Source organism: Alexandromys fortis, unplaced genomic scaffold (genome assembly GCF_014885135.2).
Source record: "Alexandromys fortis isolate MF-2015 unplaced genomic scaffold, M_Fortis_MF-2015_v1.1 scaffold_144, whole genome shotgun sequence".
Classification (NCBI taxonomy): domain Eukaryota; kingdom Metazoa; phylum Chordata; class Mammalia; order Rodentia; family Cricetidae; genus Alexandromys; species Alexandromys fortis.
The window spans coordinates 2,652,086-2,666,888 of record NW_026068021.1 but is presented as its reverse complement, the minus strand read 5'-3'; the positions used below and the strand labels follow the sequence as shown (position 1 = coordinate 2,666,888).

The window sequence follows — 14,803 nt, the reverse complement described above, 5'->3', positions numbered from 1 at the left end:
AGAGAGAGAGAGAGAGAGAGAGAGAGAGAGAGAGAGAGAGAGAGAACCAGGGGTGAGGAGGAGCTCTGGGAACAGAACCAACCATGCTGGCCAACACCTCAGAGAATACTGTCCCTATGTGTGTATTTGCACTTTGTTGTTGAGGTCCTGAGACTCAGCCTTAGAGTTTTTGGAGGACTCACCAGAGCTTTCAGAAGTATGACATGCAGGTAACACTGAGGACATGGTGGAGACACCGAGGCCCATAAGAGGGCAAATCAGAGATATGAGCTGGAGAGAATGGAGGCCAGGAGAGGAAGAAACTCCATGCTGGGACAGAGAATTCGGATACAAAGACCCAACTTCCCAATGAGGAGACAGACATAGTACCATACCCACAGAGGAAGAAGACTCCCAGGGAAGTGATACCAAAGATCAGTCACTAAAAAAAAAAAGTTGGGAGCTGGACAGATGGCTCAGGGGTTAAGAGCACTGGTTGCTCTTCTAGAGGTCCTGAGTTCCCAGCAACCCACATTACAGGACTATCTGTAATGAGATCTGGTGCCCTCTTCTGGTCTGCAGGCATACATGCAGACAGAACACTGTATATATAACAAATAAAGATTTATTTTTTTAAAAAGGTAGAAAGGAGGGGCTGGAGAGATGGCTCAGTGGTTAAGAGCATTGCCTGCTCTTCCAAAGGTTCTGAGCTCGATTCCTGGCAACCACATGGTGGCTCACAACCATCTGGAATGAGGTCTGGTGCCCTCTTCTGGCCTGCAGGCATACACACAGACAGAATATTGTATACATAATAAATAAATAAATAAATAAATAAATAAATAAATAAGAAAGGTAAAAAGGAAAAAAAATACTTGGAGTGATGTCCCAGCTGCCTAGAACTGTCACCTCATTTTCCCATACTGAGTATTTACCAGTAGGATAGCACTGCAAGAGGCTGGTGGGTTCCCACTGTGGCCAGGTGGGAGTATCCCTGTGGTAGAGCACAGAGCTGGGTAGTATCAGTGAGCACAGAGGTGGGGAGTGCATAAGGAGAGTTATGTGAGATGAGTATGATGGGGCACACCTTTAATCCCAGCACTGGTCTACACAGTGAGTTCTAGGACAGCCAAGGTTACATAGAGTGAACCTGCCTCAAAAAAAAACAAACTAAAAAATAGAGAGAGGCTGGACATGGTAGTGCATGTCTTTAATCTCAGCACTTATGAGTTCGAGGCCAGCCTGGTCTACAGAGCTAGTTCCAGGAAAGCTGGGACTACACAGAGAAACTCTGTCTTGAAAAATGAAAGAAGGGGAGGGAGGGAGGGAGGAGGGAGGTAGGGAGGGAGGAGGCAGGGAGGGAGGCAGGGAGGCAGGGAGGCAGGGAGGTCAGAAGGCTCTGGGTAGAAATGCCCAGTCCCACCCCAGCAGGGAAGGTGGGTTAGGCTGAGCTGGAGACAGGCAGCACAGGTCAGCTACCGGCTTTCTGAAGGAAGCCAGAGGCTAGAGAAAGGGAGAGCCTGAGGCTCTTTTCAGATCAGTAGCAGGCTGGGCCAGGGAGGGAGTAGGTCCATGGAGACGCATGTGTTGATCCAGGCTGACACAGGGGCCATGATGGCAGGACTGCTGCATTCCCGTGGCCCTGCAGGCCCAGGGCACTCATAAGAAACCCGGATGAGGGCAACAGGCAGCATCCAGCTGTCAGACAGAAGCTGGGAGCTAGTTAAAATGAAAAGCTGGAAAGCACAGACAAAAGAAGTGTGCCAGGGTTCTTGAGTGGCAAGCAGTGACTGGCGGCAACTAGTCAGGTGGAGAGATCGAGGTACTGTAAGGGTAGAGGACAACTAGGGATGCTGCCCCCTGGTTGGGCACGCTTCTTAGTTTGGAATGGTGGCATCAGAATGGAATGGTATAACTCTAATTCAGACAGTGAGGGTTGGGATAATTACCTGGTGTGGGGCTGGAGAAATGGTTTACTAGGTAAAGATGCTTGCCACCAAGCCTGCTGACCTGAGTTTGATCCCCATGACTCACATGGAGAAGGGGAAGAACTGAGAACCACAGCATGACACCTGCGCACCTTGGAAAATTCACACATGAGGGGTGGAATAACAGTGCACAAATTAATCCCAACACTCAGGAGCCAGAGGCAGGCAGATCTCTGAGTTCGAGGCCAGCCTAGTCTATAGAGTGAGTGCCAGGACAGCCAGGGCTGTTACACAGAGAAACCCCATCTCAAAATAAATAAATAAATTTAAAAAGGGGAGGGTGTCAAGCTGTGCAGTAGTAGCACACACCTTTAATCCCAGCACTCAGAAGCCAAAGACAGGTGGATCTCTGTGAGTTTGAGACCAGCCTGGTCTACAGAGAGAGTTCCAAGACAGGCTCCAAAGCTACACAGAGAAACCCTATCTCGAAAAAACACAAAATAAAATTAAATATTAAAAAAAAGGGGGGCTATAGAGTACCCTCACAACAAAAGCAGACAGATTCAGGATTAGGCAACAGGTTGGCCATTCTTTAATGGCCCCGTATCCCCACACACACAACCCGCATACACCAGAACAGAGACAGGACTCTAGGGTAGGTACAGAATATTCTGCTAGGTCTGAAGAAGGCTCTTCATCCAATAAGAACAAAATAGGCTTGCCAACAATAGACAATGTTGTCCTGGGTTCAAAAGTCATGGTGGTGGTAGGGGCAGCAGACCCAAGCCTCCTCAGTATCCTACCAAGAGCCCAGTAATCACGTAGGCCCTCTTCTGGAGGTCACCTGTGCTGCCCTATTGCTTCCAGTTAGAGTCAGCCCATGGACTAGACCACTGAGGTTGTGGTCCCCATCCTCAACATGGAGGGAATCTGCAGGTGCCCTGGTGGCTTCCCAAAGTCCTCCCCAGTCTTCTGGAAGAGGAAGGAGAAGCTGCCATAGACGGCATGCCAGGTTAGACTGAGGACCAGGGAAGGTATTGGGATTCCGTAGGGAGGACGAAGGTTCCGTAGGGAGGACGAGCCCAAGCATTTCTCAATCTGAGACGGGTTCCTAAGAAGAAAGGGAATGTACAACCCACTTGAGAGGCTAAGGCAAGACCATGAGTTCGGAGCTAGCCTTGGTTATACAGCCAGATCCAGGTGACACAGCTAGACCCAATCTCAAAAAAAAAAAAAAAAAAGTAAATTTAATTTTTTGAAATTTAGCCTGAGTTTTCCATTTAACCAGAACCTTGGCACGCACCCCAATAACATACATAGCAAAGCTGGTGGGCCTTGTGGGCAACAGGCAGGGTGGGAAGGAGCAAGCCTCTGCTCTCCAAGATCAAATAAAAGCCGCTTTCTGTCCTCCCTCTTCTGAACTCAGCCACTAACACACTAGTATGAAGGGCAGCAGTTTCAGGAGCTGCCACACTACACAGGTGTCTAAGGCTGTACCCACTCAACAGAAATCCTGAACTGCCAGACAGCAGACCCTCCCCAGGACACTAGCTGCTCCAGAGGGCTTCTGAGCTGACAGATACTACACAGCTTCTTTCTGGTCTCAGCCCAGGGACAGCCTGGGACTCTGACACTTGGTAACACAGGTCTGTCACCCAGGTACTCGGAAGGCTGAGACAAATTCAAGGGCTGGTCACGAGTTCAGGCCTGCTTGGGCTACATAAGGGGTTTGAGGCCAGGCTGGAAAACTTGGGGAGACTTATTACAGAATAAAAAGTAAGAAGAGTGCCGCGCGGTGGGGGCGCACGCGGGCCTTTAATCCCAGGACTCGGGAGGCAGAGGCAGGTGGATCTCTGTGAGTTCAAGGCCAGCCTGGTCTACAAGAGCTAGTTCCAGGACAGGCTCCAAAGCTATACAGAGAAACCCAGTCTCGAAAAATAAAAGAAAAAGAAAGAAAGAAAGAAAGGAAGGAAGGAAGGAAGGAAGGAAGGAAGGAAGGAAGGAAGGAAGGAAGGAAGGAGGGAAGGAAAGAGAGCTGAGGATGGGGTTGGGTGGGTGACTGCTTATCAAGCACGGAGCCCTAGGTTCACTCCTCAGTACTGGGGTTGAGGTTGGGAGGAATGGGGATCACAGTCTGTAATGCACTTTAGGTCAAGTCAAACAAATAGGGTTCCAAACCTTCCATATGGTGGAAGGAGAGAACCAACTCCTACAAGTTGTCCTCCTCCACAGGAAACCCTGGAATGTGTACACCTACACACCTACACACACCTACACGTTAATTCAATCAACTAAATTTTTAAAAGAATGGAGACATGACTCAGGGGTATAGTGCTTGCCTAACATACAGGAGGTCCTATGTTCAATCCCACTACAGCCAAAAATAAACAAATAAATAAAGTGGGCGCTAACAGGGGCGTGCCGCTAAGGCTGTCAAGTTGAGTTCGATCTCCCAGACCTACAGGGTTGCAAATATGTAACCGACTCCGACCCGGGAGCCCTTCAGACCACAGGCCACGCCGCTCCCCACCCCCGGTCCAGGCACGCCTCCCCGCATCCTACAGCAGGACCCCGGAATGGGAGACCAGCCACTCCGGCCCCGGGAGCGCGACACCCGAGACCCTGCAAAGGGAAGGCGCGCGACAGGAGCCGACCCGAGCCGTGTGCGTGCCCGATCGCGACGGACAGCTCCATCCCATGGCTTCGTTGCGTCCCCGGCAGGGCGCGCAGCTACCAGTCAGGCAAACCCAGCCACTCAGTCACTAACCTCAGCAGAGCAGTCCTGCGCAGCAGCCGACGCTCGGATCTCCCTCCTCTCCGCCGGCGCCTACGTCTCGCGAGACTTCCGCTCGAGTCTCGCGAGATCCGAGAAAGGGGCCCGTAAAGCATAGAGTATGTGAGCCCACAGGCTTGCCCAGAGGTTGGTTCGCCTGAGGACAGACAGTTCTATATCCTCGGCGTCCTGCCTAGGGACCTGCAACCAAAGCTGAGCCAAAGTATCCCACTGGCCCACAAGGCACTCTTCCACCGCTATTGAGTGCTCAGTAATGTGTGAAATAGCACAGCCTGCGGAGGGATCAAATTTTAGGGAAGTTGACGTTTCATGACTTCAATAATGGTGCGGGTCCAGGGTCCACAGTCTGATGTGGGATTAGAGGCAGGCGTCACCAACCGGCAAGTAGTGGCAGGAGGCACTCTGTTGAGTTCGAGCCCTGCCTGGTTTACATAGCTACTTCCAGGACAGCCGAGGTTGTTAGAGAAACCCTGTCTCAAGTAAATAAATAAAATAAACTATCTCTCACCCCCAACACCTGAACAACAGAATTTTTCCCTGTAGCCCAGGCTAGCCTCGACCTCACTGTGTAGCCCAGCCCAGGTGGGACTGGAACCCCCAGCCTCCTTAGTGCTGCTGAAACTGGCCTGCCTCTTTGGTTATCAGATTCTTGAGATAAAGGACCCCAAGATATTATATTCCTCCTAAGGATATCCTCCCAGGAGAAGAAAAGACTGAAGCCTTGGGGCGGCCATAGGAAGAACTTATCTCCACAGAAATGATTTAGAGTTTGTCATCTAAAGGTGAGGAAAGCCTTAGAGCTGAGACAAAGATGGCACTGACCACACCCAGGCCAGACAGCTTCCTGGAGCAGATCTCTTGCCTTCTGTTTAAAACCCTCCCCCTATGTCAGTGTCAGGCCCCTGAAGTTGGTTCTTGGGGATGTCCTTCTTCCCATTGTGGCCACATTAAATAAATCTTTTTCTGATTTGCTATAAATGTGTCTCTTTTTAAATATTGAGGACAAGTGGCCAAACCTGGTTTGTTGGGACACAGTCTGGGACAATAAATCTCAACACTGGGATGACAAGCATGTGCCACCATGTCCCAGCTGGGGTTTGCTGTGGAATAATCTTTTAGTACACTGTGAAGATTTGTCACTCAGATTGGTTTAATAAGCTGAATAGCCAATAGCTAGGCAGGATTTCCAGGGCAGAGAGGACACTAGGAGAAAGGTGGAGAGGCAGGGAGTTGCCAGAGAGGAAGCAGCATGGGGAGAGCAGAGTAAAGGTAAGAAAGCCACAAGGCAGAAAATAAGTTAATAAAAATGGGTTAAGTTGTAAATGCTAGTTAGAAACAAGCCTAAGCTATCAGATGAGCTTTTATAATTAATGTGAAGTCTCTGAATGATTTTACGGGGAGCTGGCTGGTGGGACAGAAACAGTCTGACTACAGGTGTCCTGTTTGTTTGGGTGAGATTTGGTTTTATGGTTGTTTGGTTGGCTTTTGGTTTTCTTCAAGATGGTCTTACCCTGGCTGTTTTGGAACTCCCTCTGTAGACCAGGATGGCCTCAAATTTACAGATTCTCTTACCTCTGCCTCACTAGTGCTGGGATTAAAGACATGAGCCATACTATGCTCAGCCTGAGATTTTTGTTTGTTTCTTGTTTTTGTTAGGCCAGAGCTCTACCACTGAAATGCTCTTTTTTAAATCCCACAGGGAATTTAAAGTTCCCTAGCCTGGCCTTGAACTCATGATTATCATATCTTAACCTCCCAAGTCACTTGTGTTACAGGTGTGTGATAACACACACATCCAGTTCTATAGTGTTGGTTTGAAGTACTATAGTCTTGGAATTTTTCCTGTGCCCACTGGAAATCCAAACTGGGCTACCCCCAGGGTTCTGTTTGCCAGAAGAGCTCTAGGGCTCCTTCCCTCAAGGCAGGTCAACCCTAACTGATGGCAGCATCTCTCCCATCCTTGATGTTGGACCCTTATAGGGAACAGTGTAAACAGTGCATCTCTGATGCCAGTGTAGTGTGTCTTTTGTTGTTTTTTCAGGATGGGGTTTCTCAGTGTAACCCTAACTATCCTGGAACTCTACCTGCCCAGTGTTGGGATTAAAAGCATTACCACCACCCCAGGCTCAACAGTGTAATTTTAAGAAAGTCTGCAGAAAGCTATTCTGTCTTCAATTTAACCTTCTGCTGTGCTGATGGACCAATAAGAGCTTCAATGCTTGGGGGAGGTTGGGAGGTGGCAGGTCTGGAGCCTAATTAAAACTTACTCTGACTGTTCAGCCTCCCTAAATGGCCATTCCCTGCCCACCTCTGTGTCTGACCTAACATCCTGTAACAGATAAAACCTTTCTGATGCATTATCCTTAACACCTTTAATATCCACCAGTTAAAAGGCTAAATACCATCAGGTAACATCTGAGGTGTACAGCCGAGATGTCTCTGGCTGTAGCTGACTACTTAATGTTTCCAGTGTGTTTGGAAGGTGCCTTGATTGCTGGGTGGTGGTAGTGCCTGCCTTTAATCCCAGTGTTTGAGGCCAGCCTGGTATACAGAGTGAGTTCCAGGACAGCCAGGGCTACACAGAGACCTGTCTCAAAAAGAAAAGAAAAAAAAAGTGCTTGACCTAGAATTTTCTTCTGTTACTATAAAAACTTAAACAAACTAGTATACTGCTGGAACATGGGATGCGGAGTGACCGAAATGTGTGTTCCTGAGCCACAGTCACTCAGCCTGGGCTCCAGGATAAACTCTCTCTTACCCGCTCTGAGGTGAAAGCCACGTTTTGCATCCTCCCTCTCTGGTGTAGGCGCCCTCCTCTGTGACCCTCCACAGATCCACCAAGGGAGCCACACAGCAACCGCAGCTGCTTGGCACCAGAGTGTGAGTCCGGCTTCAAATGTCCCGACTGTTTCAAACACCCAGGGCAGACATTTGCCCATGAAAAGCCTTTGAGAACTCTGGCGGCCATTTTCACCCGGGCCAGAGCGGAATCCTTCCCTGGATTGCCCAGCAGGCTACTGCGGTTAGTGCAGAGACCTTCACCACACAGGGAACCGCTGACAGCGGTACAGACACAACTGCCACATCTTCTCTCTGGGTCTACAAAGAGGTGGCTCTTTCCATGATTTTTGTTTTTGTTTTGAATTTGTGTGTGGGTGTCTGTGCACATTAGTGCAGTACCCATGGGGGCCAGAAGAGGGCGTCAGATCCCAAGGGCTCAGGTTACTAATGGTTGTGAGCTGCCATGTGAGCGCAGAGAACCTGGGTCCTCTGGAGGAACAGCACTTCACCTCAGATCTCTCCTGCCCCTCCAAGTTTTGGGTTTCTTGTTTTGTTTGGTTCTTTTTTTGACAAAGGGTTTCTCTGTGTAGCCCTGGCTGTCCTGGAATTCACTCTGTAGACCAGACTGACCTTGAACTCACAGAGACCCACCTGCCTCTGCTTCCAGAGAGCAGAATTAAAGGCCACAACCTGCTTTTGTCCCCTCCCTTTTATAGCCTTCAATCTCCATCTGTCTTTGTCAAAACTCTCTTCAAACACATCATGAACCAGGTGTGGCAATATCCACTTGTAATCCCAGCCCTTGGGAGGTGAGGCAAGAGGATTGTGAGCTCATAGCCAGCTCAGGCTACAGAGTGAAACCCAATCTCAAAAACGAATTAAAAAATAAAAAGCCAGAAAGATAAAATCATGATATAGAAGACTGTTTAGTTTTGTTTCCACCACCTAAAAGCATCCTTGGGAGGAAAGGGTTTACTTGACTTCCTCATCCCAGTCTAACCAATCACTGAAGAAAGTCAAGGCTAATACTCAAGGCAAGAACTTGGAGGCAGTAATTGAAGCAGAGGCCACTGATGAACCCTGCTGACTGGCTCCTTCTTTGTGTCTTGCTCACCTAGCTTTCTTACACAACTCAGGACTACCTGCCCAGGGGTGGTGCTGCTCCTATTGGGCTAGGCCCTCCTCCCACGTCAATCATTAATCAAGAAAATGTCTCCTCTCACAGATTTGCCCACAGGCCAATCTGATGGAGGCGGTTCTTCAGCTGGATTCTTTCTTCCCAGAAAGAAATGTCAGATTGACAGAAACCATCCCGAAACATCTGCTCGTGTGTGTGCACATGGGGGTGAGATGGACAACTTTCGGGAGCTGGCTCTCTCCTCCCACTGTGGGGGTCCTGGAGAGCACACTCAGGGCATCAGGCTCAGTAGCAGGCACCGTTTATCACTGAGCCACCGTGCTGGCTCCACTTTTATCATTTTTCACGAACCTCGAATACATTTTTCATCTCTTTAAAACTCAGAGGTGCCTGGTTGGGTGCTGTCCACATCCACAATACAGTTCCGATCCCAACCACTGTCAGGAAAGCACCCCCAGAGGGCAGGGCAGACTCACTGCTCCATGGAGCCCTTCCCTCCCCGGTACTGCGTGGCTAAGAGATACACCTCTGAAGACTCCTTCCTGCTGGCCTCTGGTTTCACGATCCTCGTATTCTGGAATTCCTGGGTCAGTCTCTTCTGTAGCAGGTGACTTTTACTTCCGGCCCAGGTTTTGCACAGCAGTGTTCCCCCGGGATGCAGGATATCCACAGCCATGTCCACAAGGGTCAGGCACAAGCTGATGAGCCTGTCGTGATCGAGGTCTCGGATCCCCGTGGCGTTGGGTGCCATGTCACTGAGAATCACGTCCGCTCTCCTTCTGGGAAGCAGTTCTAAAATTCTCTGGCAAGTTTTGGGGTCAGTCACATCAGCAGGGCATAGGAAAGTTGCTCCTTCCAGAGGGAATATGTGAAGAAGATCAACCCCGAGCACGTAGCCCACAGGAGAGCTGGAGTCTATGGAAGCAACGGAATGTGTTATTACACTGTGAATCTCCCTACCAAAATATAAGCCAGGCACCAGGACCAAGAAAACCAGTTAACACACATCTCTGTCCACAAGAGGCCTTTTATATGAAGACACAGAGGTAGATGTGATGGCACAGACCTATATTCCCAGCACTTGGCTGCCTGAGGCAGGAGGATCATCACACGTTCAAGGCCAATTTGGGCTACCAAGTGAGATCCTGCCTCTCAAAGTTGAAGAAAATAAAAGACACATTGTGTGGGGAAGGGTGTCCTCTACTCCCCTTGGGCCAGCTGAGGAAGCTGAGACTTGCAAAGGAAATGGTGTCTCGGTCATCCTGCATGACAGGTGGAGGTAGGACCACAGGACAGGGAGAATCCCACTCTGCTGTCAGTTCCCTACCCCAGCCTCCTCTTCTCTAGGACTCTTCTCCCAACTATCTTTTTATTTTATTCTGCCTGTTTTGGTTCTAAATTAGGAATCTCACTAGGTAGCCCAGGCTGTCCCAAACTTCAGCTCCTCTGTCTCAACACACTGAGTGGTTGGGGGTTACAGGTAGGTACCACTACACCCAACTCCAGTTCCCAACATTGCTTTTTGTTTATTTTTTTTAATGGTTGTTTGCTTTTTATTCCTTGAGACAACCTCACTTATGTAGACCAGGCTGACCTCAAACTCAGAACTGCTACCTCTGCCTCCAGAGTGTTAAGGATCAGAGGCAAGAGTAAGCAGGCTCTGTTGTTTTGGTTTGGCTTTTAGATTTATTGTTTATTGACATGTGTGTGTTTGCATGTGTGGATGTGCACTGGAGTGCAGGTGCCTGTACAGCCTCCTAATGGCCCAGCCCACTGTGAGCAGTGCCACCCCACGCAGGTGGGCCTGAGTCCATAAGAAAACAGGCTGAGCAAGCCTGGAGGAGCAAGTCAGTATGCAGAGTGCCCCTAAGAGCTCTGCTTCGGCTCCTGCCTCTGGCCTCCCTTCATGTAAGCTGAAAGAAAGTCTTCCCTACCAAGTCGTTTTGGTCGTGGAGCTCACCATGCGATAGAAAGCGAACTAAGATGTTGTTGTTTAGTTTTGTGGGGTTTCTTGTTTTGTTTTGAGACAGGGGCTTGGTATCCAGCCCAGGCTGGCTGCCAACTCATGTGGCCTATTTTTTAGTTTGCTTCTTGGTTCTTTTTAAAATAACCCTTGGTTTACCGTGTGTGTAAGTTGCTCCATGCACACTTGTGAAGCCAAAGACCAACTTTCGAATATCAGTTCTCTCCTCACCGTGTAGGTCTTGGGGAGAGAACTTAGGCCATCAGACTTATCAGCAAGCACCTTTTATCCACTAAGCTGTGACCCTTTAATACAGTTCCTCATGGTATGGTGACCCCTAACCGTAAAATTATTTTGTTGCTATTTCATCACTATAATTTTGCTGCTGCTCTGAATAGTAATGTAAATAAGTACGGGACTCCGAAGGGGTCGCAACCCACATGTTGAGAACGACTGCTGAAGAAGCCATCTCCACAACATCAACATCATTCCCGCCCCTGCCCCGCCCTCCCCCACAGGCTTGCCTGTTCGTGTCCCCCGCCCCCCATCTCCTGTCCCCGTCCTCCCATCCCCCAAGACGGGATCACCTGTCCTGAACTCCAAACCTACTGTGTAGCTCGGATGATCTTACACTTCTAATCCTCCTGCCTTCTCCTCCCAAATGTTACGATCATAGGCCTGCACCAGCACACCTGCTTAACTTAGCCGCTGAGCGCCTTCCCCAGCCTGTGTCCCATTTCAATAACTATCATCTCTAAGCCAACTTAGAAAGCTGTTCAGACAATGTCTCTGAATAAAGAGCTGCTATCATTCCCTCCAACTCATGGCAGCCAGAGGAGCTGGTAGTGCCTAGTGACATGCACATCCCACCTGCGCCTGTGGCATTGACTCTCTGCACCGCCACCTGACTCCAGGCTCCGGGAGCCGCCCCGCAGTCCAGCACCCGGAGGCCAGGTCGCAAGATATGATGCTTCTCATTCATCTCCAGGAGCTTGAAGGCGCTGCGGCAGCGGTAACTCTCCACCTTTGCAGCCTTCACAAACGGGTCCCTTAGGTGGCGCTTCAGCCACAGGTGCTCGGCACCCGTCCGAGCTTTATAGCGACACGCAGCTGTGTGGAATCTCTGAGCCTTAAGGGGAACACCTACAAGCTTCGGGTACCTGTTGGCGAGAAAGGAGTTAGCAGGTAGGCATTACAGAGATGCAGGTAGGAGGTCCTGGTTCAACCTATTTTTTTATTTTTGCATATGTATGTACGGTATGCGAGCATGTGTATTAGTACGCGTGTGCACATTTGTGTCTGCGAGTCTATGAGATCCCAAAGTTGACAAGGGATGTCCTTCTGGTTTGCTCCCTATCTTACATATTGAGATAAAGTCGCCAACCAGCCAGTCTAGCTTGTCAGCTTGCTCCAGGGGCCCGTCTCTGCCTCCCTAGCACTGGCGTCACATCTGGTCAGCACACAAGCCCAGTATTCTGTGGGTTCCGGGCATCCAAACTCCAGTCCTCAAAGCATGCACAGCTTTATTCGCTAAACCATGTCCCCAGCCTATCCACTTATTTCCACGCAGAAATCCTCACTCACTCACGTCTGTACATGAACAAACATCGTGAACACGCGACTCGCATGCCGGGACAGAGGCTGAGAGCGCCCCTCTGCGGCCCGAGACATTGAGCTCCCAACTACCGTCATCCACTCCACGCACTCACGCATGCAGCAGGCACCCTTTTAGTGCAGGAGGACACCGTAACTCCACTCACCAAGCCATGGGTGCTTGCTTGCGGTTTCCTCCCCGCCGCCGGAAGTCCCGCCCTTGCTTCCAACCTGAGCCCCGCCCCAGGAAGCTGTAGCTTGGGCGCGAAGGTATGGATGATTCTCGCTGCGTGGGAGCTGAGTGAGGGAAAGACGCGGGAGATCGTGGGTGCTGGGGTGCCGGCGGAGATCTGGGGAGGGAAGAGGGAGCAAGGACTGGGGAGATGCTTCAAGCCAGCCAGAAAGACTGGGGTGCTGGATAGACCTGAGGTCGGGGAGAACAGAACTAGAGATGGTAGGGAGCAGAAATCAGAGGGAAAGGGAACTTGGGACCTGGGGCTTGGGCGGTAAACTGGTGCAGAGGTAGTTTACAGCCAGGTTGCAAAGGCTCCAGGAAGTGGAGGCTCGGGAAGAGCATTTGCAGAGTGCCCCCTGCAGGCAGGTCTGAGTTCTGCACTCCTTGTGCATTGCCTCCAACACCTGTCACAGTTGAGGTCAATTCAGACAAGATAGTTGTCACCACCTCAGCCTCTAGCATATGAAAACTCCGAGACGCCTCCGATTTACCAGATCACAGCTACTGAGCTGAGGGAACACTAAACCGGCGTCCCGGAGAGTCTAGTTTCTTTATAGGCTCGGCCGTTTGACCTCTTTCCAAATTTAGACCCTGCGCATGTTTTCTCTTCAGAAAATGTGAAAGTAAGTTTTATACATTTCTGAGTCTTACTAAATGGAGCAGCTTTTGAAAACAAGGTTAATTGGGGCTGGAGTGATAGATACCTGTGAAATGCTTGCTTCACATGCATGAGGCGTTTTCATAGCCAGTGTGGCTTGTGCCTGTCATCCCAATGCTGGGAGGCAGAGAAGTGGGGTCCTTGGAGCAGTCTGGTCAGCTAGTCTTGCTGACTGTGTGAGCTACAGGTTCCAATGAGAGACCCGTCAAGTTCACAGCACCCACGTGGCGGCTCACCAGCATCTATAACTCCAGTTCCAGGGGAGCCAATGCCCTCTTCTGACCTCTGTGGGCACTGAATGCACACAGTGCACAGACATGCATGCAGACAAATTCTCATACACATGAATTAAATCTTTTTTACTATGAAAAAGATAGGCCAAGAGCAACCCATTGTCAACTGTGATCTTCACACAGAGGCAGGGACACACAAAAGACCAACAGCTATCTCTTTCTGTGGGCTCATGATTAGACCAATTCAACCAGCGAATCAAAAACATCCTTCAACCCCAACTAACCTTGTTTGGTAGAACTATCTCGCTTAATAAACCTAACAACCGTGAGATATTTCCATTTACAGAGGGGAAAACAATGTGGGGAGTCTATGTTTGAAACAATGTCAACCAACAGAGCCATGGCGAAGCCCATTCTACTAGATTCCGATTATATAGACTCCAATCATCTTTGTCCTACCAGCTAGCTTCATCGAGACAGGTAGCTGAGCGTGCTGGCGTATGCCTGTCCTTCCAGCACTCGGGTTGTTGAGGCAGGAAGGTTGGGAATCCAAGTCCAAACTGGGCTACATAGCATGACTCTGTCTCATTGAACATCCTTGCAAACAAGTCACTCATCTCCTGAATGGGTGGCCATCTGTCATGACTCACTGCGTGAAAATTATTTACACAGTGTTTATGTTGCATTTTAAGTGGACTAGAGGATGCGTGGTGGTTATATGCAAATATGCCGTTTCATAGAAGCCATTTCACCATGCTTTGATACTGGTATCCATGGCCAGGTAGGGGTCTCCTGGTACCAGTCACCTGTGGATATGGAAAAGCAGCTGTATATAGCTGGTACATATAAGAGAGATGGCTGACTTTGCTGTGTTAGGAAGCCAGGACCTCAGGCATGGGCAAGTCAGTGTCAGGAAAGGGACACGGGCCAATGCCAAGCACACTTCTTCCGCTGACCACCCTCATCACCAGGACCAAGTTTCCCTCTTCTTTTTTCTCTTTTTAAGTTGTATTGTTTGTTTTTGTTTTGTTTGAGACAGGGTTTCTCTGTGTATGTAGCCCTGGCTATCCTGGAACTCAGTCTGTAGACCAGACTGGCCTCAAACTCAGATATCTGCTTAACTTCTGCCTCCTGCCTCCAGAGTGCTGTGATTAAAGGCATGTGCCACCACTGCCAATCTTATGTTTTTAAGTTAACCTATATTGTATGAATATAGGCATTTTGTATACATTTATATCTGTGCACTACGTTTGAGCCTGGTGCCAGAAGAGGCCATCAGAATTGGAGTTAGACCATTGTGAGCCACCATGGATACTAAGAATGGAATCCCAGGGACTGGAGAGATGGCTCAGTGGTTAAGAGCATTGCCTGCTCTTCCAAAGGTCCTGAGTTCAATTCCCAGCAACTACATGGTGACTCACAACCATCTGTAATGAGGTCTGGTGCCCTCTTCTGGCCTGCAGACATACACAAAGACAGAATATTGTATACATAATAAATA

The 14,803-nt window shown here is 49.5% G+C and overlaps 3 protein-coding genes across 5 annotated transcripts in view; 1 reads left to right on the top strand and 2 right to left on the bottom strand.

Moving 5' to 3' along the window:
- Mad1l1 (mitotic arrest deficient 1 like 1) overlaps window positions 1-4,738 on the bottom strand; it is a 315,330-nt gene extending 310,592 nt beyond the window's left edge. Inside the window, exon 1 of the mRNA XM_050163154.1 lies at window positions 4,675-4,738. The gene's annotated coding sequence lies outside the window, so the exon portion shown is untranslated. The remainder of the gene's footprint in view (window positions 1-4,674) is intronic.
- A 3,651-nt stretch (window positions 4,739-8,389) lies between these two features.
- Mrm2 (mitochondrial rRNA methyltransferase 2) lies at window positions 8,390-12,448 on the bottom strand. The gene is made up of 3 exons (XM_050163164.1): window positions 12,344-12,448; window positions 11,454-11,743; window positions 8,390-9,535 (listed from the first exon to the last, which is right to left on the bottom strand). Exons 1-3 carry the CDS (start codon window positions 12,349-12,351, stop codon window positions 9,093-9,095), a joined length of 741 nt encoding a protein of 246 aa, XP_050019121.1. The 5' UTR covers window positions 12,352-12,448; the 3' UTR covers window positions 8,390-9,092.
- The window catches only part of Nudt1 (nudix hydrolase 1), a 9,000-nt gene continuing 5,874 nt past the window's right edge, over window positions 11,678-14,803 (top strand). Inside the window, exon 1 of one of the 3 annotated variants that reach the window (XM_050163168.1) lies at window positions 11,678-11,768. The gene's annotated coding sequence lies outside the window, so the exon portion shown is untranslated. Of the gene's footprint in view, window positions 11,769-12,401; window positions 12,447-13,014; window positions 13,035-14,803 lie in introns of those variants that run through there. The other 2 variants (XM_050163167.1, XM_050163166.1) reach the window with 2 other exon arrangements.

Bases quoted from the DNA above. Each gene is read 5' to 3' on its own strand.
- Mrm2 (XM_050163164.1), bottom strand. The intron at 9,536-11,453 runs GTGGGATGTGCA...TTGCTTCCATAG, and splicing joins AGTCAATGCCACAGGCGCAG to ACTCCAGCTCTCCTGTGGGC.